Source organism: Herpailurus yagouaroundi, unplaced genomic scaffold (genome assembly GCF_014898765.1).
Source record: "Herpailurus yagouaroundi ecotype Mexico unplaced genomic scaffold, PumYag 67793, whole genome shotgun sequence".
Classification (NCBI taxonomy): Eukaryota; Metazoa; Chordata; class Mammalia; order Carnivora; family Felidae; genus Herpailurus; species Herpailurus yagouaroundi.
Genome location: NW_024420586.1, coordinates 16,138,316 through 16,159,836, shown reverse-complemented (window position 1 = coordinate 16,159,836; position 21,521 = coordinate 16,138,316). Strand labels below are relative to the sequence as shown.

Below are 21,521 nucleotides of genomic sequence, written 5' to 3'. Positions count from 1 at the left end.
AAATCAAATACTTGGAATAAATCTAATAATGTGTAAAAGTTGTACCCAGAGACTATAACGTTTTATTGAGAGAAATTAAAAGCAAATAAATAGGCACATAGTGTTTGTGTATAGAGAGACTAAATTCTGAAAGATGTCAATACTCCCCCAAAAGCATCTGTGGATATAATACGATTCCTATAAAAATGCCAACAGGGTTTATTTTGTGGGAACTGTTAAGCTGATTCTAAAATTTATATGAAAATGCCAGGGGTCAATAATAGCCAGGGAATTCTGAACAAAAAGAACAGGGTTGCAAGTCTAAACCTGCGGCACTGGCAGAATGATAGATTAGTCATAAATAATACTTGATTTGTGAAAGTGACACTGTAGAACAGTGAAAAAATGATGGTCATTTTAATGAATGTTCCAGGGTCATGTGCATATACATATTCAAATATAAAAATAAATCCCTAAATCATAAGCATACGCAAAAATCAGTTCCAGGCAGATTGTAGGTCTAAAGGTAAAAGTTAAACCTATGACGATACAGAAGATCGCATAGGAGAATATTTTTATGATTTGAAAGTTAGGGAAAGTTTTCTTTAACAGGATATAGAAAAAAAAATCCCACTAATCAAACAGGAAGAGATAAACGAATTGAGCCACAAAAATTAGAGATATCTGTTCATTAAATGGCACCATTAAGAGTAAAAAGGCAAGTCAGAAAAGTATCTATAACAGAAATAACCGACGTGGTTTGTATGCAGGATATATAAAGAGGTTCTTCAAATTAGTCAGTAAAAGACAACAGAAAAATAGGCAAGAGACTTGAACTAGCACTTCACCAGAAAGGATGTTCAAATGGTCAATAAATATACGAAAATATTCTCATTCTCGTTAGTAATAAAGAAAATGTAAATTACTCCACTATACAGTCAACAAAATTATAAAAGCAAAAAAGGAAAAATGTAAACAATTACAATGTCCGTGCACTGCTAATGAAAAGGTAATGTGGCACAACCACTCCGGAAAATTTAAAATTTGATCTGGCATCATCTACTGAAATGGAACACATGCGTATTCTGTGACACAGCCATTTTAGTCCTATGTATACATCCAACAGAAATGCATACACATGTGTGCTAAGAGACATGTACAAGAATATTTATAGTAACATTATTTGTAAGAGGCGAAAACTGAAAACATCCCAAATATTCATTAATGATAGTTTATCAATTTATGTATATTTCTCTTTTTAATGTTTGTTTACCTTAGAGAGAGAGAGAGAGAGAGAGAGAGCATGCAAGCAAGCAGGGGAGGGGCAGAGACAGAGGGGGACAGAGGATCCCAAGCAGGCTCTGTGTTGACAGCAAAGAGCCCAATGTGGGGCTCAAATCCACGAACCGTGAGATCATGACCTGAACCAAAGTCGGACGCTTAACCGACTGAGCCGCCCAGGCGCCCCTAATTCATGTATACTTCTAAACTGTAACATTACCAAACAGTAAAAACGAATAGATGACTAATAGAGGTGACAAAATACACTAGTCTCTCAAGTATAATGTTAACAAAGTTATCAACAAACAAATACACACCACGTCATTAAGTTTACATAAAATATAAAGGAGTCAAAGCTCATCTATGACGTTAGCAGGATAGTGTTTCTTTTTGGGAGATAAAAAAAGGGAGCAGGGACTGGGAGGAGGAATGGGAAAGGCTTCTTGAGTATTAATAATGTTCTACTTCTTCACCTTAGAGATAACGGCACAGAAATTGTTACGATTCCCTAAGCCGTTCACCAGTGCTTCTCAAGCAGGGGCAGATTTTCCTCCTCAGGGGACATTCAGCACCTTCTGCAGGAATTTTTCATTGTCACATTGGAAGGTGGAGGAGGGGTGCTACAGGCATCTAGCGGGTGGAGGCCAGGGATGTTGCTAAACATCCTGCAGTGCGTTAGACACTGTCACTCTCCAAATTATATCAACCAAGATATCAGTAATGCTGAAATTGAGAAACTCCGCTGTATACTTGTGACTTGTGTTCTTTTGTGTAAGTTAACTCTAATAAAAGAAACCCAGAAGGCCATTTGTATAAGGGTCAATAAAAAACAAGGACATTAGTCTCCATCCAAGTTTTTCTATTTCTCTTTCTTTGCTTCTTGTTAATTTTTAAATTCGATTTGTTGCCTGCTAGTGGTCACTAAGAATGGGGAGGGAGAAATGTCCCTCAAAATTGTGTAGACGCAAAACTAAAATTGAGAAAATTCTGTCCATTAATTTATTATTTCCTTGGTGACTTAGTATCTGACTGTACTGGAAGAGCCTTTATAGCCAACTCTGAAATGCCAAATTAAGGGGAGCAGAATTGGAGAAAGCTATTACAACACACTCAGACAAACTTTCTAAAAAATGTCCAGAGTTGAAAACAGCAACTTCTGCATTACTTACTTGACTCACAGATGTATCGTGTTATTTTCGACGAGAAAGCAAAGTGATCAACTTTTGATAGTTTTTCTCAACAGGCATAAGGAGAAATAGCCAAAGGAAACGATTTGATTTCATGTGAAATTAAGATGTCTAACATTATTTTTGCATCCTGATTTGCAGATGACTAAACTTCATTTAGAAAATGAATACAGATTTGGGAACTCTGAGGAAGATGGATTCCTAAGCTCACCTCATCCCATGGATACAACTAGGTAACACCCACACCAGTGTACTTAACCAGAGAATGACCCAAAGACTGGCGGAGCTGACTTTCCACACCTAAATGTGGACAAGAGGACACATTGAAGAGGGTAGGAAGAGCACAGATGTAGTTCGGAGCTAAACAGACTCACAGGACTGTCCCTGGGAGAAAGGGACACTGCAGGCATGGAGGAGGAGATCGCCACACCAGGCACCTGCATGGCGAAGACAAAACCCGTAACATTTGGCTTTGAAAACCAGAGGGACCTTATTTTCTGAGTTCTTACAATCAGCGGGGCTTAACACCTGGAACCTTAAAAATCAGGGGGCGTGGCTCTGGGACAGCCAGGAGGGGGAAAGGAAACTGAGTCTCCATCCTTAAGGAGCACAACAAACAGCTCCACTGAGATAAAGCAGAGAAGCAGTTTGAAAAACACCTGAGGTATATGGGACGGAGACTTGTTTCTTAATCTCAGAGCATGTGCTGGAGGGGCAGGGATCATTGGGAGACTTCTCCTAGAACAACATTGCTGGCAGGCACCATTTCCCTCTCTTGCCCCACCCCCAATCTAGACACACTGTCACCTAAGGGAATCACCTTGCTAACAGTGTGCCATGCCCTAGCATTCTTCTATGGACCCGCCGCCTCTAATACGCTTTGACCAGAGCTCATCCAAAGTGTTGCCACAAGCCTAGCAGTGTGAAAGCAGCCCTGACAGAGGCCGGTGAAACTCCAAAGTGACCCCTGCCCCAGGAAGAGGGGAAGATAACCACACACACCACTACAGACCCAACAGTGGGCTGGGGGGAAGACACCTGGTCTGACTGCAGGGACTGCTCATCAACAAAAGATTCCCAGGGGACAACTCAGGGAGAGTGCCCTGCAGTTCGGTGCCATTGGATACCTGACAAATGCCAGGTCTGACTTAAATGAAGCATAAGACAGCCTCAGAGTGGCCCACTAACCCCAGAGAGACCAAACCCTGCCCACAACAGGCAAAGAGAGCCATTGCAGACAAGTGTACTGAAGGCAAATTGGCTCAGCCACAACAGTAGAGTGCACATAACACATAGGAGACACCCCTGAAGCACCAGGTTCTGGTGAAGAGGGGACACTACATCGCAGGGCACTCTAGGACTTCTTCTTCATAAGGCTACTACTTTTAAGAGCAGGAGACATGGCTGACTTTTCTAACACATAGAAACAGACACAGACAGACACAATGAAGAGACAGAGGGATGTGCCCTAAATTAAAGAACAGGGCAAAATCACAGAAAGAGAGCTTAACAAAATGGAAATTAATAATATGCCTGATAGAGAATTTAAAGCAATCATCATAGAGATACTCACTGGATTTGAGAAGAGTGGAGGATCTCAGTGAGACCCTTAAGAAATGAATAGAAAACATATAAACTGTGGACTTTCTAAGTAATTTCCAAGAAATTTGTAAATTCTTTTTTTAATGTTTATTTATTTTTGAGAGAAAGACAGAGCACAAGTGGGGGGGGGGGGGGAAGGAGAGAGGGAGACATAGAATCCGAAGCAGGCTCCAGGCTCTAAACTATCAGCACAGAGCCCAACATGGGGCTCAAACTCACGGACTGTGAGATCATGACCTGAGCTGGAGTCGAACGCTTAACCAACTGAGCCACCCAGGCTCCCTGAGCTGATTTTTTTTTTTAGCAGATACTTGGCAGGCCAGAAGGGAGTGGCATGATATAGCCTAAGTACTGAAAGAAAAAACCTGCAGCAAAGAATACTCTATCCAGCAGGGCTATCATTCAAAACAGAAGGATAGATACAGTGTTTTCCAAACAAAAATTAAAGGAATTCATGACCACTAAACCAATCCTACAAGAAATGTTAAAGGAGATCCAATGAGTGGAAAAGAAGGACCATAGGCAGGAGTAAGAAAAGTAGGAAGCAGAAAACCAGTAAAATTAAGCATATCTATAAAATTCAATCAAGGTAATCATGAAATAATACAATGTCAAGTATGACAATATATGCCTAAAACGTGGGGGTGGGGGCAAAAGAGAGAGGACTCAAACAGAAATGAAAGAAGAGAAATAACAACCAATACCACAGAAATACAAAAGAATTATAAGAGATTATAAAAAAAATTATATGGACAACTGGACAACTTAGAAAAATGGATAAATTCACAGAAACATGTAACTTCCCAAAACTAAATCAGGAAGAAATAAAAAAATGTGAACAGGTTATCAGCAATTGTAATTGAATCAGTTCTCAAAAAATTCCCAAGAAACCAGGTGGCTTCAGAGTTGAAATCTACCAAACATTTAAGGAGTGCTAATACCTATTCTTCTCAAAGTACTAAAAAAAGATAGTAGAGGGAAGAACCTTCCAAATTCAGTCTATGAGGTCAGCATGACCCTGATACCAAAACAGGATAAAGATACTACAAATAAAAAAGAAAGAGAACTACAGGCCAATATCTTTGATGAGCATAGATGCAAATATCCTCAACAAATACTAGCAAACTGAATCTAACAACACATCAGAGAAATCATTCACCATGATCAACCTGGATTTATTCCTAGGATGCAAGGCAGGAGGTCAATATTCACAAATCAATCAACCAATGTGATACGTCACAGCAATAAGAGAAAGGATAAAAACCATATGCTCATTTCAATAGATGCAGAAAAAGCTTTGCCCCGCATGTGACGTGGAAAGCAGGCTGGATGGATATTTCATACTCTTCCTGCCAGTCACCCCACACATCTAAGGACGGCTTCGGGGAATTGCCTGTGCCTTCTGAGAAGACATGTGAGCCAAGTGGGGCTATAAGTGAAGAAAGCTTGTGCATGGTTTTCAAATGTAGAAAGAGACCTCATTCTGCCAGGCTTCCAATTTGACTGTTTTACAGTCTTTAAAACTAAAAATACTGTTCTCTATTTTGCTAGTGTATGCTTACTCATGCGCGCGCGCGCGCGCGCACACACACACACACACACACACACACACACACCCCACCCCAGAATTCTACAAAGGCATTGCTGAGCCTGTGTTGGGCTATATTTGTATTCTACTCTCTATCCCTAAATTTTAAATACTTTTTTCTGTTTTTCTTTCCCCGCTCCAATCCTTTCAGTCATCAAATCTGGCATTCCGCACAAAGACAAGAAACTCACGCGACTTTGGCACAGATGGTGCATTGCCAGCTGCCGTCAAGGCCCGAGACCCGGCATTCGCTGCACACTCTCAGTGAGCAGGCCCGGCACGGGTCTCCTCGGTCGAATATTAAGCCCAGGTTTCTCTGACAGTAGACACAGACTCTGCTGGTTTCTTGTTGAGTCTTCCCACTTCTACGTTTTGCTTCTAAGAGTTCATTTTTCAGCTTCCTGGAAGGAGAGGGAGAAAAAACATCGCTGAACACAAAAAGAAAACAGAGGTACAGAGCTCTCTTCACTTAAGGGGTATTTTCACTTGGAAGAACACTTGAGAGAATCAAGGAGTCAGAGCCAAATGCTTTGAGGAAACACAATTTCTTTCTCTAACATCGGTAATCTTTCGATATCAGTAGTGGAAAACCACAGCGCTTGTGTTTTACGTTTGAATTCGGACGTCCTCCACCGCCACTACTATTTTGCTATTAGTACTGATTCACATGCTACTCTAACTTCACCAGTACGTCTCCAATATCTTAACGCAGGAGTACAACCCATCTGGCAGCTCGCCCAGTACCACGTTCCTTACCTGCCTGGATACACTACATGAAGCAAGAGTGTGAAATCACTGACACTTTCCCCAAGCGATCCAATAAACAGTTTTCTACAAAGACATGTCCCAACACTTCTCAGCATTGGATGGTTTCCGACAACTACCGCCGACCTGTATGTTCTATCAGGAATCAGCTGTCCAAACTGAGGCAATGATTTGTCAGCTAAACCTTAATTTCTTCATTTCTAAAATAGGGGTAATAATGTTCTTACGTGATTGTTTTTAACTTTGAGCAAGATAATATACGTAAAGTTACCGGCATGGTGCCTGGCATATACTAAATAAATGCTAGTTCTACGTCCCTTTGTTTAATGCCTGACACGTAATTTTTTAAATATACACATTAGAAATGAGCTATTCAAAGTGATGCAACAGGGAACTTACTGGGAATGCATAATTTCAGGCCCCACCTTAGACCTAGTGGATCAGAGTCTGCATAGTCACAAAATCTCCAGGTGATCCGAGTTTCAGAGGCACAGCTTTGGACCATCTGTGCTCAAATTTGGCTATATGCTGGAATCACCTGGGAGGATTTTTAAAAGTACTGATTCTCTAGTCTCCCCTCCCCCAGACTCTGATATTTTTTCAACGTGTGACTATTTATTCTAATATACTGCCAAATTTGGAGAAACAATACTCTAAAAGATAGGCTCATCTCCAGACCCTTCTTGAACACAACATTTCTATGTTCCAGAAGAAACAAACATCCCGGGATCACTTCATACATCTCATAACATTTCCTTTTACATTTGTGGTACTGAGCTCTGTTATACAAAACCAGAAACTAGGTTTTTTAATTGCTAGTCTGATGAGAGATTCCTAACGGGGAGTTTAAAAAAGGAATAAGGTTTCCAAAACCTTTGATTAACTGTCTCATTCATTCATCCAACGAACATTTCTTGACTGCCTAGTGTATGCTGGGCACTCTGGCATTCAAAGACAAAAAATGAGTAAAAACAGGATGATCTGCTAAGGATTCCCAGTATCCTCAATGTTAGTTACGAAGAGGACAAATGATGCAAGATGATTCATTCGTTACGACAGGCAGCCATACAGAACGCCCTCAAGTCCTCCTTCTTGTCCACCAAAACGCAGATGACAAGAACCCACGGCAAATTTTCCTAATCCCTGATTTAGAGCTTACAAAGTACCTTTATGCCCTTTTTTTTTTCCATGAACAACTGGCTTAAGAAATTGAATGTAAGAAAAGCTCCACATAATTTGCTTTTGAAAACTTGCAGAAGCTACAAGCTTTAAGATAACAAAATGAGTTCTCATTCGAAGACCACGATTATATTGTCCGGAGAATCACAACAGGTGTCTGAACACCTCAGGGCACAGGAGAAATAAAACATTGCTTATTTGAAATCTACAACAATTCATGCAAGAATGATAAAGAAACAAATTAAAATGGGTAGAGCAAAGACAGCAATCATGGATAGCAGTCCTAGCTGAATAGGCTGGTGGGCAGATCCTCTTCTGGAAAAAAAAATTCCATGACCACTTGCGTGAATCACTTACCAGTTCCTTCCTTAATCACTTAGTTCCACAGAATGGGTGAGACCACTTGGAGAAATTATGGCCATAGAGTGAAACATTTTCATCGCATCTTTCTTTGTGCTCTACTGGTAAGACTATTTAGCAATCAGGTTTGACTTAGGGCATTTCTAAAGTCTGAAAAGACTCGGGGCCCCATGTAAATCATGCCACAAGGAAACAAGAATGTAAAGGTCCCAACACAGTAATGGAATTTCTAAGGCAATTGTTGCTAAGTGTCCCACATACTCTAGGAGCTATCTCTGAGACTGTGGGAAAAGATGGGAAGACTTCCATAGACTGGCACAAAATACTAAACAGCCTGCTGATTTTTCAGATCTCTCTTAGCAATTGTCCTAATTTAATCATGCCTAGGATAATTTACATTAAATGGACATAACCATTTTCAGACACTCAAGAAGAGGGGGAAGGTTTGAGGGAGGGTAATTGCAACTGGGAAACGAACGTATGCAAGTGGAGAATTAACACCAAGGAGAAAGGGAGTATAGGCAGCTAGAAGAGAGGAACAGGATGAGAGAAGGCTCTTCCCTCTGCCTTACTAGCCAGCATTTACAAAAAGCAAGGCGGGTCTCCTTTTGTTCCTGCCTTGCTGACCCAGTCTCAGAAAGGTATCTGAGGAAGCTGACTTTCTGGGTTTCGAGCACAGTATCTATTCATCACCGCCCTCCCCCCCAACCACGTAAGCTAGAAATGCTTCTGGTTCCAAGTAACAGGCTTAAAAATAGGTTTCGTTTTTTCCCTACATAACAAGAAATCCAGAATTAGGCAGTTCTTGCATTAGTTCAGCTGCAAATCAGGTCATTAAAGACTCAGGATCCTTTCATCCCAATGGTCCCCTATGTTCAAGGTGTGACTTATTCTTATGCAAAATGGCCAGCCAGCTGGAGAACCCCATCCTTGTTTGAGACTGGAGGAAGGGGTGGGGTGCGTTGTGGCTCAGTGAGCTTAATTCTACTTCGACTCAGGACATGATCTCACAGTGTGTGAGTTCAAGCCCTGTGTGAGCTCAAGCCCTTTGTGGGGCTCTGTGCTGACAGCTGAGAGCCTGGAGCCTGCTTCAGATTCTGTGTACCCCCCCTCCTCCCCCACACTCTCTCTCTAAAATAAAAACATTTAAAATTTTTTTTGTAAAAAGACAGGAGGAAGGGGCAAGCTGTGTCAGCTGTACCTGTCTCTTAACAGGAAAACAAAACTTGACGTAGAGCTCCTCACCTCAGACTTCTCCTTGGGTTCCTTGATCATGCACTGTCATATCACCACCACTTGCTACAAGGGAGGCTGGGAAAGTATAACAAGTCAGATGGCACATCCCTGCCCTCCTGACATTAAACGTCGTCCTGTGACCTGCACCGGTCCACAAAATGTGGTGTGTGATTCCAGGTAAGAGCTTTAGAGTGAATGCGTGGTTTACCACATACCCTCTTCTTTGCATGGAGAATGGTAATGTCCCAGACAGTTTCCACTCCGTAAGTCTAAATCCTGGTCTGAGGATGCTATGAAGTAGAGTCCTCAGCCATCCTCTTCCGGATACGTAGCACAAATGAGAAATAAACCTTCATTGCTTTAAGCCACTGAAAGTCTGAGGCTGTTACTGCAGCATCACTTAGCCAATCCTCACTGCTAAGTCCAGCCTAGTTCTTCATCTGGCTGGTTCTTCACCTGACTTCCCTATATCCTTTTTACTTGAGCTTTATTTCTGCTTCCCCAGAGAGGCTATCTCTGATGACAAAATCTACAGCAGATACCCATCTCATTCTCACTCCCTGTAATTTTTATTTTAGAGAGAGCGAGCGAGCATGTGAGCAGAGGAGAGGGGGAGAGAGGGAGGGGGGGAAGAGAGAGAGAGAGAGAGAGAGAGAGAGAGAGAGAGAGAGAGAGAGAATCCCAAGCAGTTTCCATGCTCAGCATGGAGCTCAATGTGGGGCTTGATCCCATGACCCTGGGATAATGACCTGAGCAGAAATCAAGAGTTAGATGCTCAACCGACTGAGACACCCAGGCACTCCTATAATTTTTAATTATACATTTATTCGGTAGGTTTTTTTTTTTTTTTAACTAGTTTAAGGTTTGTCTTGTCAATTCCTCTGTAATCTCCATTAGGGCAAGACTATATATGCTTTGTTCAGCTGTGCATTTCACTGCAACCTAGTGCCTGGAACATAATAGATATTATGTTAAATGAATAAAAGAAAACATGAGCACAAAATAGCAAGTGCCAGAAAAAGAGAAAGAGGAAGAGGAAGGAGAAAGAAAAGAGATAAAGAGTGAAAGGAAGGAAGGAAAACTCAGCCATGCTGCTTACCAGATGTCACTGGGCATATGAGTTAACCTCTCTGGGTCTCAGTTACTTCAACTTCAAAATAAAGATAAGAATTACTTTCATATCTCCCTCTGAAGGTGTTTGTAAGAGTCAGAGGCAATAAAGTACGATAGTGTGCTTTGTGAATTATAAAAGCCTTTACAATATGAAGTCATCATTATTAAAAGGAGAATGAGAGGGAAACAAAGTACAATGTTGAGTCTGTTAAGGATAAAGTTAAATTAAAATTGGCGAAAATTGAGATAAAAAATACTCTGAAAAAAAAATAGTTCAAGCCTGAGAAAACTACAGAATTCTCTCAAGTACTTGTTAAGTAATTACTTCCAGCACTTTTTCTGTCTTTCTTAACCTCATTCCTACAGTGTTAAGGAAAAATATTTTGATTTTTGCAAATATTAAAAATCTAACCCTTTACTCTGTTTGGTCTTCTCTGAAGAGGTGCAAAAAGTATGGGAGGTGTGGGGTGCCTGGGTGGCTCAGTCAGTTGAGCGTCTGACTCTTGATTGTGGTTCAGGCCCTGTTCTCACGGTTCATAGGATTGAGCCCCGTGTCAGGCTCTACACTGACAGTGAAGAGCCTGCTTGGAATTCTCTCTCTCCCTCTCTCTCTCTGCCCCTCCTCCTGCTCATACTCTCTTTCAAAATAAATAAATGAATTGTTTTTAAAAAGGAGTATGGGAGATACAAAGTGTAGCAGACATAAGCAAAACACAAAGAAAAAGAAAAAGAAAAAAGTTTAAGACATTTAATATTAGCTAACACCAGCTCTTTACTTGAGATGAACTCAGGATGCTCTTGCATTTTAAAATATCAGCTTATTCTTTAGATTTCCTTCTTGCTACACAGATGCACTGATATTAACATGCAAATTGATGAGCTATATGTAATTGAAATCTTAAAGACTGAAGAGATGAACTATCTCAACTTCAGTTAAATGATAGAATCTTTTCATTGCAGTACCCTGGTGATATACTGAATTCATTTTTTTCCATCCCATCAAAAACATTCAATGTATTACAAAGACTGCTTGCTTTATCATTGCATAGACACACTTCTTTCAAATCAGGAATTTCTTTCATTAAAATTCCTGTCACATTCGTGTGGCACTATTTTTCTTTTGTTACCCCATCTAGACTCAATTGTACTGAACTCTATTTTGAACCAAATAAGATGGGAATTTTGGAATGGACGCAATCAGCTGCCTGGAAGAGGAAGCTATAAATAACAATTCACAAAGCATCTTTGATTCCTTGATGCCTTAGACAATCCCCAATCTCATCCAGAAGAGCACACCAAGGCCCGAGAGAAATAAATAAGCAAGGATTATTTAGTGGCCAAGAGGATAGGACTCTGGAGGCAGACTGCCTAGGTTCAAATGCTGGCCTTGCCACTTATTACATTTGAGACCTTAAGAAAATTACCTAACTTCTCTATGCCTCAAGATACTCCTTCTGCAAAAAAAGAATTATAATAGTTGCAACCTCATAAGGTTGTTGTGAACATTAAGTAAAAAGTTAAGCCCAGCTTGACATGTAGTAATTACGGAATAGGCAATTCTGGTAGGTGTCTCTCCACCTGTTCTTCTCTTCTATATTAATGGAATGTCTAACTAGGCTCATGGCTGCTCAGAATGAAGACTACATTTCCCAGTATTCCTTGCAGTTAGGTTTTGTCTTGAGACTCAGTGTTGGCTGATGGCATACGATCAGAAATGACACAGGCAACCTCAAGGTCATGGCCTAGTGGGAAAGAGCCCTTTCCCTTGAACCCCTCGTCCCTTCCAGAGGCTCGGATGAGAACACAGGAATGAGCCATCTTGGATTAAGTGCTAAACTGTCAAGGTGGTGGAACAAGAAAGGCAAGGCACCCAGACCCATATTATCATGGAGCCACCAGAACAAAATCACAAAGCTGCCAACCAGTCCAGGCTTTAATATTAACAAGCAATACATTTCCATCTTATTGAGGCTATTTTTTTAACGTTCATTTATTTTTGAGAGAGACATAGAATATGAGTTGGGGTAGGGGGCAGAGAGAGAGGGAGAGTCAGAATCTGAAGCAGGCTCCAGGCTATGAGCTGTCAGCACAGAGCCTGACGTGGGGCTCAAACTCACGAACCGCGAGATCCTTACCTGAGCTGAAGCTGGGCGCTAACCAACTGAGTCACCGAGGTGCCCCTTAAGCTGCTATTATAATGTATTTCTGTCACCTATAGCCAGAACTATTGTCCAATAAAGACAATAGGGACTCAGTAAATATTAGGCGTTTTCTTTTTTTTTTTTTTTAGATTTTTTTTTTCAACGTTTATTTATTTTTGGGACAGAGAGAGACAGAGCATGAACGGGGGAGGGGCAGAGAGAGAGGGAGACACACAGAATCCGAAACAGGCTCCAGGCTCTGAGCCATCAGCCCAGAGCCTGACGCGGTGCTCGAACTCACGGACCGCGAGATCGTGACCTGGCTGAAGTCGGACGCTTAACCGACTGCGCCACCCAGGCGCCCCTTAGGCGTTTTCAAAAACGTTGCCATCAGGTTCTGCTTCAGCTTCTGCTGCAATGCCTGCATGCTAAATCCTTCTCTAGAACTAGAGTTTGATATTCCTTTGAAACAGCAAAACCACCGTGGCTGATGAAAAGTATTGTTAAACCAAACGATGAGATAAAAATTACTAAAATAACATTTGCAGGCAGAATAATGTCCCAGCAGCCTGATGCCAATGGCTGCAGAGCTCCTAGCACCCCCATCTTTCATTCGCACCCAGAGGCAATGCCATCAACGCCGGGGCTATTTCATAATTGCCTAAGGAAAATCCAGGGGTGATCAGATCTCCTTTCTGTACTCTGAATATAAAAATACATTTTTCATTTTGATTGTATCTTCTGTGTGCAGAACTTATTATTGAAATCTAAACAGCACAACACTTGGCCACAAAAACGACAGGCACTCAGTTTTACATGCCATGTCATTAAGCTTTGGCAGTGTCCGATGAGAAAGACATTTTTATTCCCATTTTATAAATATGAAAGTGTAATTTCAGAGAGGAAACTTGCTGTGGGTCACAAGGTTATTAAGCGGTGCTATCAGGATTCAGGTCCAGAAATTTATATTTCACAATCTGCATTCTTCCCTCAGATTCTTCTGGCTAATTCTTATTCTATTAACTTATTTTTGCTCAGAAAAGACACTGCATGTATTAAAAACTGCTATCTCTTCCCTAGTTGTGCAAAGCCATGCTGCATACGCTCAAAGTTAAACCTCAGTGGGGCACCTGGGTGGCTTAGTCAGGTGAGCGTCTGACTTGTGATTTTAGTTCAGGTCATGATCCCAGGGTTGTGGGATCCAGCTCCGTGTTGGGTTCCATGCTGAGTGTGGAGCCTGCTTAAGATTCTCTATCTCCCTCTTCCCCTCTCCCAAGCTTTTGTGCTCTCTCCAAAATAAATTTTTCAAAAAGTTAAGCCTCAGTAAACATGAACAGTTGTTTTTGCCTGACTTCTCCCACCAAATGGCACCTGCCCACGTAACCCCTTATCACAAAGTCTCTTATGATAAACATTCCCCAATGGAGATGTTCTTCAACAAACACGACTCTGATCCTAATAAACTTTATAAAGCTGTTGATTAGTTTCACATCAGAGACTTTTTTTAAAATGTTTATTTTTGAGAGAGAGAGCACAAGCAGGAGAGGGACAGGGAGAGAGGGAGACAGAGCATGCAAAGCGGGCTCCACACTGACAGCAGAGAGCCTGACATGGGGCTGGAACTCGCAAGTGTGAGACCATGACCGGAGCCGAAGTTGGATGCTTAACTAACTGAGCCACCCAGGCGCCCCTACATCAAAGACTATTAAAAAGAATCAAGACCATCTGAGAATTGGGAAAAAGTTTTGTCTACAGAGAAAGTTACTTCAGAAAAATAAAGAACAAGATTGAAAGAACACTTATCTAGACAAATCTTGTGAATTGTGCCAAGTTAATGTGTTTAGAAATTGTCTCAAGGATGGAGGGCATTGTGGAACCTTCATGTCTGCAGGTGACACCAAGCACTTACTGGCACTAAAACACTCAGCTCATTGGAATATACCGGGAGATTTCACAAAGCTATGTAAACAAACAATTGTTTATTGACTATCGTCTTAAAATCGTGGCAGAAACTGATCCCGTATGTAATGAGCAAACCAAGTTCCATAATTAATATGAAATAAGGAAGTGTTTTGCTAATCTAAAATCCAAAGGATACATTTCGTGAGTTTCAAAAACAGCAGAAAATTCTGTTATCGATATGGTAAATTATTCAGAAAAAGAGGGGGTGGAGATAGAATCAGTGCAGCAAAAAAGAAAAAACATGGATAAAATACTAGGCTTTTAAAGATTATTGCTCTGACAATGTGAGGATTATTTGATGGGAAGAAATTGGGCTTTCACACACCAGAAAAAGATAACTTAAAGACAACATGTTGCCCTTGAAAAATTCTTTAAAACCACTTGTGCTACTGAATACAGGTACATGCTGGTTTTAATTTTTATAAACCATAGAGCTGATGTTTATTCTAAAATGTCTATAACTGGAATTTGCGTAAACTATTTTAAATGCATCAAGGAAGGATTTACATGCCCAGCAGAGACAGTTGTAATTTTTCCATTTTACCTCTTTAGGGTGGTGCTTATGGGAACTCATATTTTCACCTTTATTTTCACATATTTCACATATTTTCACTCATTAAAGGTGATTAAAAAAAACCCACTTCCAGCACTTTTCCTAGTTATCAGCATCAGTAAATAGAACAAGGAATGTAAAGTCACTATGTCTTTGAAATTCATTGAGTATGAATAGCAATAGTGTTTTCTTTATGTGCTTTTTCTTATATGCTTCATTGAAAGTAATCACTGACAATTGCTTTCAGATTTGACGAAACGGAAGATATAATTCATGCTGAGTAATAAACAAATCTAATTCATAATTCTTAATTGCACCCATTGTTTCAGATTGTTGGTTGTTTCCCCAATATTCCTTCCACTCTTTTCTACCAATAAAAAACCCCAAATGTAGTTGGTCCCATGGCCACCCAGAACAAAGAATACATTTCCGTTACATATCCAAGCTCCTTGCAGCTAAGTACGGTCATGCAACTACATTCTGACCAACACGATGAAAGCAAGGCCATCTATGAAACTTCTCAGAAATATCCTAAGGCAAGGAAACCTTTTTTTCTGCCCTTTGCCCTTCTCCCTGTTGACTAGAATAAGGACAGTATGACAACTACTGCAGCAGCCATCTTGGACCACAAAGTGTGACTAAGATGGTCTTCTTGACCGTATTTTAGACAGTTTCTTCTGAGGCCACTCATTGACTAGATCTTGTCCTTGGGCCCTATTTTTAGCTTGCATAGACCAGATTTAGCAAGCTTGCATAGACCAGATTTAGCTTGCATAGACCAGATTTAGCTATGCTAAATCGGCATAGCGAGAATCTCCCTACCCTTGATATCTGATGTCACCCTGGCTTGCCTTCAGTAAGTTTTTCCATTCACTGACCCCCTCACTCTGCTCACTGGCTATAAATCCCCAGCTGCCTTTGCTGCATCTGAAGGTGGCCTGGATCTCTCTCCCCTATTGCCATGGTCCTTTTTAAAATTTATTTATTTAAATTCAAGTTAGTTAACATACAGTGTAGCATTGGTTCCAGGGGTAGAACCCAGTAATTCATCGCTTACATATAATACCCAGTGCTCATCCCAACAAGTGCCCTCCTTAATTCCCATCACCCATCTAGCCCAACCTCCCACCCATCTCCCCTCCAGCAACCCTGTTTGTTCTCTGCATTTAAGAGTCTCTTATGGTTTGCCTCCCTCTCTTTTATTTTGCCTTCCCTTCCCCTATGTTCATCTGTTGTGTTTCTTAAATTCCACATGAGTGAAATCGTATTTGTCTTTCTCTTATTTTGCTTAGCATAATACACTCCAGTTCCATCCACATTGTTCCAAATGGCAGGATTTCATTATTTTTCATTGCCAAGTAGTATTCCATTGTATATATATATATATATATATATATATATATATATATATATATACACACACACACATACATACACCACATCTTCTTTATCCATTCATCAGTTGATGGACATTTAGGCTCTTTCCAAAATTTGGCTATTGCTGATAGTGCTGCTATAAACATTGGTGTGCCTGTACCCCCTTGGAATCAGAATTTTTGTATCATTGGATAAATACCTAGTAGTACAACTTTTGGGTAGTAGGGTAGTTCTATTTTTAATTTTTTCAGGAACCTCCGTACTGGTTTCTAGAGTGGCTGCACCAGTTTGTATTCTCACCAACAGTGCAAAAATGTTCCCCTTTCTCCACATGCTGGCCAACATCTGTTGTTCTGTGAGTTGTTCATTTTAGCCATTCTGACAGGTGAAAAGTGGTATCTCAGTGTGGTTTTGATTTGTATTTCCCTGATGATGTGTGAAGTTGAGCATCTTTTCATGTGTCTGTTGACCATCTGGATGTCTTCTTCAGTAAAGTGTCTGTTTGTGTCTTCTGCCCATTTCTTCACTTGATTGTTTGTTTTTTTGGGTATTGAGTTTGTTAAGTTCTTTACAGATTTTGGATACTAATCCTTTATCTGATATGTCATTTGAAGATATTTTCTCCCATTCTGTCGGATTCCTTTTAGTTTCATTGTCTTCTTTGCTGTGCAGAAGATTTTTATCTTGGATCAAGTCCAAATGGTTTTATTTTTGCTTTTATTTCCCTTGCCTCCTGAGACACATCTAGTAAGAAGCTGCTGCAGCCGAGATCAAAGAGGTTGCTGCCTGTTTTCTCCTGTAGGATTTTCATAGTTTCCTGTCCCACATTTAGGTCTCTCATCCATTTTGAATTTATTTTTGTGTATGGTGTAAAAAAGTGGTCTAGGTTCATTCTTCTGCATGTCACTGTCCAATTTTCCCAGCACCATCTCAAGAGATGGTCTTTTTCCATTGGATATTCTTTCCTGCTTAGTCAAAGATTAGTTGGCCATATATTTGTGGGCCCATTTCTGGGTTCTCTATTCTGTTCCATTGATCTGTTTTGTGCCAGTACCAATACTGTCTTGATGACGGCAGCTTTGTAATACAGCTTGAAGTCTGGAATTGTGATGCCTCCAGCTTTGGTTTTCTTTTTCAACATTACAATGTCTATACTACCCAAAGCCATCCACACATTCAATGCAATCCCTATCAAAATAACATAATATTTTGTTTTTAATTTTTTGTGTGAAAGAGTTAAAACGTATTTCAGTAGTCCTGAATACAAAGTCTTCCTTACCATTTTAATAAGTGTCAAAAAAACTTTTTAAGTTTACTTTAACAGATGTTAGCCCATGTTGAAGATAGCAGAGCAACCAGTTAGAAGGACCCCGGGCCTCTGATGAGCATGGAGTCACCATTACCAGTCCTGGATTGTTTTCCTCACGACTTTACCAAGGCAAAAATAAAAAATAAAAAATAAATAAACTTTGCTTATTTAAGCTACTATTATTCTGGTTTTATGACACTCAGAGTTAAACTTACCCTAATTTGTACACCTCCAAATAGTATGGATACTATTACAGAACTAGGGGAGAATGCAAATCCTGGTTGTAAAATATAAATGCATATAGCATCTGTCAAAGTTGTAAATTATTTATATTTTACACAAAGAATGTATCAATTTGGCTCAAGTCACTGTGAAAGTGGAGACTGCACAATCCAATAAAATACAAGTTTGCTTCTGTTAAATTAGAAACTAATTCATGTCCATATCCTATGCCTTGCATATAAGTACTCAATGAATTTCTGTGCAATCTTGGAAATGTATCTCCCAAATATGACAAAAAGAATTCAAACAAATATATATTGTCTACAACACTAACACCTGATAGTGAATGGACAATGTGAATAAAAAATTCACAAGAGGAAATACAAATGGCTTGAAATCCTATAAATACCAATAAACACGTAAGTGCAAATTAACATAGGACACTGTCATATTAGTAGAGATTTATAGCAACAATTTTGATGTAGGCAGTGGTACAATGTAATAGTTTAGTAAAGAGGAAACTGACATATTTTTTAGAAAACAACTTTTCAATTTAAAAGAAATATAAATCAAAATATGAATTAGAGTATAATAAAAAAATTAAGACCGAAGACTTGCAAATAAGGATTTTCATGGAAATTGAACAAAATATTGCACATCCATGTTATGAAATCTTATCCAGACAATAAAAATGATGCTTCCAGAGAATTTTTAAGTGAGATGATAAATGTGCATTAAATAATATCAAGCAAATATAGAGGATAAAAATTATATATATAATATGGTTCCAACTATATGAAAATTAAATGTATATGCAGCAAAGTGACAGGAAGGAAATTCAACAAGAGGAAACTATCTCTGGGAAGAGGAGAAGTAAGGTTTTAAAGTTCAAATTATATGTATTTTCTAATTTTTTTATAATGAATACATTACTTTTTTTTTTTTCAACGTTTATTTATTTTTGGGACAGAGAGAGACAGAGCATGAACGGGGGAGGGGCAGAGAGAGAGGGAGACACAGAATCAGAAACAGGCTCCAGGCTCTGAGCCATCAGCCCAGAGCCTGACGCGGGGCTCGAACTCACGGACTGCGAGATCGTGACCTGGCTGAAGTCGGACGCTTAACCGACTGCACCACCCAGGCGCCCCATGAATACATTACTTCTAAAATGAAAAATGTATCAGAAGATATTAAATATTTCTATCACTGGATTGAGGATTTATGATATAAAAAATATTGTACACACTTATGCCCTTTACAGATCCTAGTGAGTTTAAACACTTGAAAAATCCCTTACTGTAGAAAATTCTCATTAATTTTAAACATTTGCATTGAATATTTACCAGTGACAATTTCTCTGCAATGAAATGATTAGAAAAATTAGTAAATGCATGTCAGCCTAATATTATTATAGACTTAAATAAATTAAGCCCTAATTTCTATTAAGATATAAACATTTACATAAACTATTGACATAAAATGGTCATATGCCTGAAATCTAAAATATTAGAAGTTGGGGCACCTGGGTGGCTCAGTCAGTTAAGCGTCCGACTTCGGCTCAGGTCATGATCTCGCGGTCTGTGAGTTTGAGCCCCATGTCGGGCTCTGTGCTGACTGCTCAGAGCCTGGAGACTGTTTCAGATTCTTTGTCTCCCTCTCTCTCTGACCCTCCCCCATTCATGCTCTGTCTCTATCTCAAAAATAAATAAACGTTAAAAAAAATTGAAAAAAAAAGAAGTGACATTTTTGTTAGTGAAGTTTTCACTTGTATTATTTCCTTAGAAATAAAATGCCTATTTTTTCAGGAATTCAGTTGGCATTTATTTAATTAGATTTTCCCTAATGAACTGACCTACCTTTGGGCAACATGGGCTTTAGAGACCTTTGTTTCTTCAACCTACAATAAAAAGGAATGGTAGTTTCCTGGATGTGAGTGCAAATTAACCCATGCTGCATGGGGGCATGTCCTTTACACCAGTTCTGGCTAGAGCAGTACATTAGACAGGAAAAGGGGTACAAAAAGAGGAATTTGGAGAGGAGTCAAAGATGAGAGAGATACACACACAAAGAGAGATATACATATATAGTATATACACACATTCTACATAAGTGACAGTTTTACTTATTACTATGGTGATCACATTATTTCAAACAAAAAAAAATATGGTCTGGCAAATATATTTATTTATTTGGAGAATCCAACATTGGAAATGTCCCCAAATACCAGGTATTTGTGGCCCTTTCCCATGGTGAGCCCTCCAAGTAAGAATTACTTGGAGGAGAATGCAGAATAAAAACTGAAGTTAGTTTCCCTAAATATGCATATATATCAAAATTCTTAAGTTCTTTGGTAGGAAAATCTCCAAGGTTTTAAACACGCTTAAAAGGTGCCCTCCTCAATACCCATCACCCACCCTCCCCTCCCTCCCACCCCCCATCAACCCTCAGTTTGTTCTCAGTTTTTAAGAGTCTCTTATGCTTTGGCTCTCTTCCACTCTAACCTTTTTTTTTTTTCTTCCCCTCCCCCATGGGTTTCTCTTAAGTTTCTTAGGATGAGCACTGGGTGTTGTATGGAAACCAATTTGACAATAAACTTCATATATTGAAAAAAAATAAAAAAGAAAAAAATGAAAGAAAAAAAATGTGTACTTAATTGAAAAAAAAAACCAAAAACCTTGTTAATCAGAACAAACTCACTCCAAGCCTGAATAAAACATCTGTAGAAACTAAAAAATAAAAAAAATAAAAAATAATAATAATAAATAAATAAACGCACTTAAAGCAAAGCTGGATTTTCTTTTTTCATTTCTCTGTGACTCACAAAGAGTTTGGGTTTTATTAGGGAGCCAGTATGTTCAGGCAGGGAGTTTCTGTTAATCTATTAAGAAGCTTCATGGCAATTCTATTAGGATTGAAACAAAATGTTTACCAAACTAAAAGTCCACTCCTATAGTTCTCTTGGTGTTTTATGGAGACAGTGAGTCTTCAGGCTTTTCAGAAGGTCAAACTAATTTTGTTCCTAGTGGTAGTGATAAGATTTGGAAAAACGAACAGCCCCAGAGATCAAATATTTGTAGAGGATTAAGAGGATATTACCACTTGGCACTTACTGGTCTCCCTAACTTCCAGGCTGAATGTGTAACTCTTGAAATCAATTCAAATCCATTTGAACTGAATATTTATCTGCAGGATTACAAATAGCCAATTTGAATACACTTTCCCCTTCTGTTTCTCCCTTCTCTTCCCTTCCCCACCCTGCTCTAAAATGATGGAACCAACTGCACAAAGACAAAGCCATAACATGAATGGCAATTTCCAGGCTGGGATCTGTGGTCTCTTGATGACACTAGACTCTGGCTTGCTCAGTGGCCCATGTCAGCTGAGCCAACTGTTTGGAACAAAGCATAATACACTTTCCCTTTGGTTTCAGTCAGCATAAGGACTAGAACAGCATGAGGAACTCTTGTCAGTTTTCACTGTGTAAAAGTGATGCTTCTACAAAGGTCATAGTAACTTGAGATAATGTTACACAGCTCATAGGTCAGAGCTGTTCATAAATACCAGGCTAAAGAAATTTTTTCTGTTTTGCTCCATTTCTCTAAGAGTAAGGCGATGGGTGGACTCTCAATAGGATCTGAAGAGGTGTCTTTATTGCATAAACAACACA

General features: G+C 39.6%; 1 protein-coding gene across 1 annotated transcript in view; it reads right to left on the bottom strand.

Moving 5' to 3' along the window:
- Positions 1 to 21,521, bottom strand: part of SYTL5 (synaptotagmin like 5) — a 122,915-nt gene that overhangs the window by 80,495 nt on the left and 20,899 nt on the right. Inside the window, exon 3 of the mRNA XM_040468793.1 lies at positions 5,829 to 6,038. Within this exon, the coding sequence (XP_040324727.1) occupies positions 5,829 to 6,038 (210 nt within the window). The remainder of the gene's footprint in view (positions 1 to 5,828; positions 6,039 to 21,521) is intronic.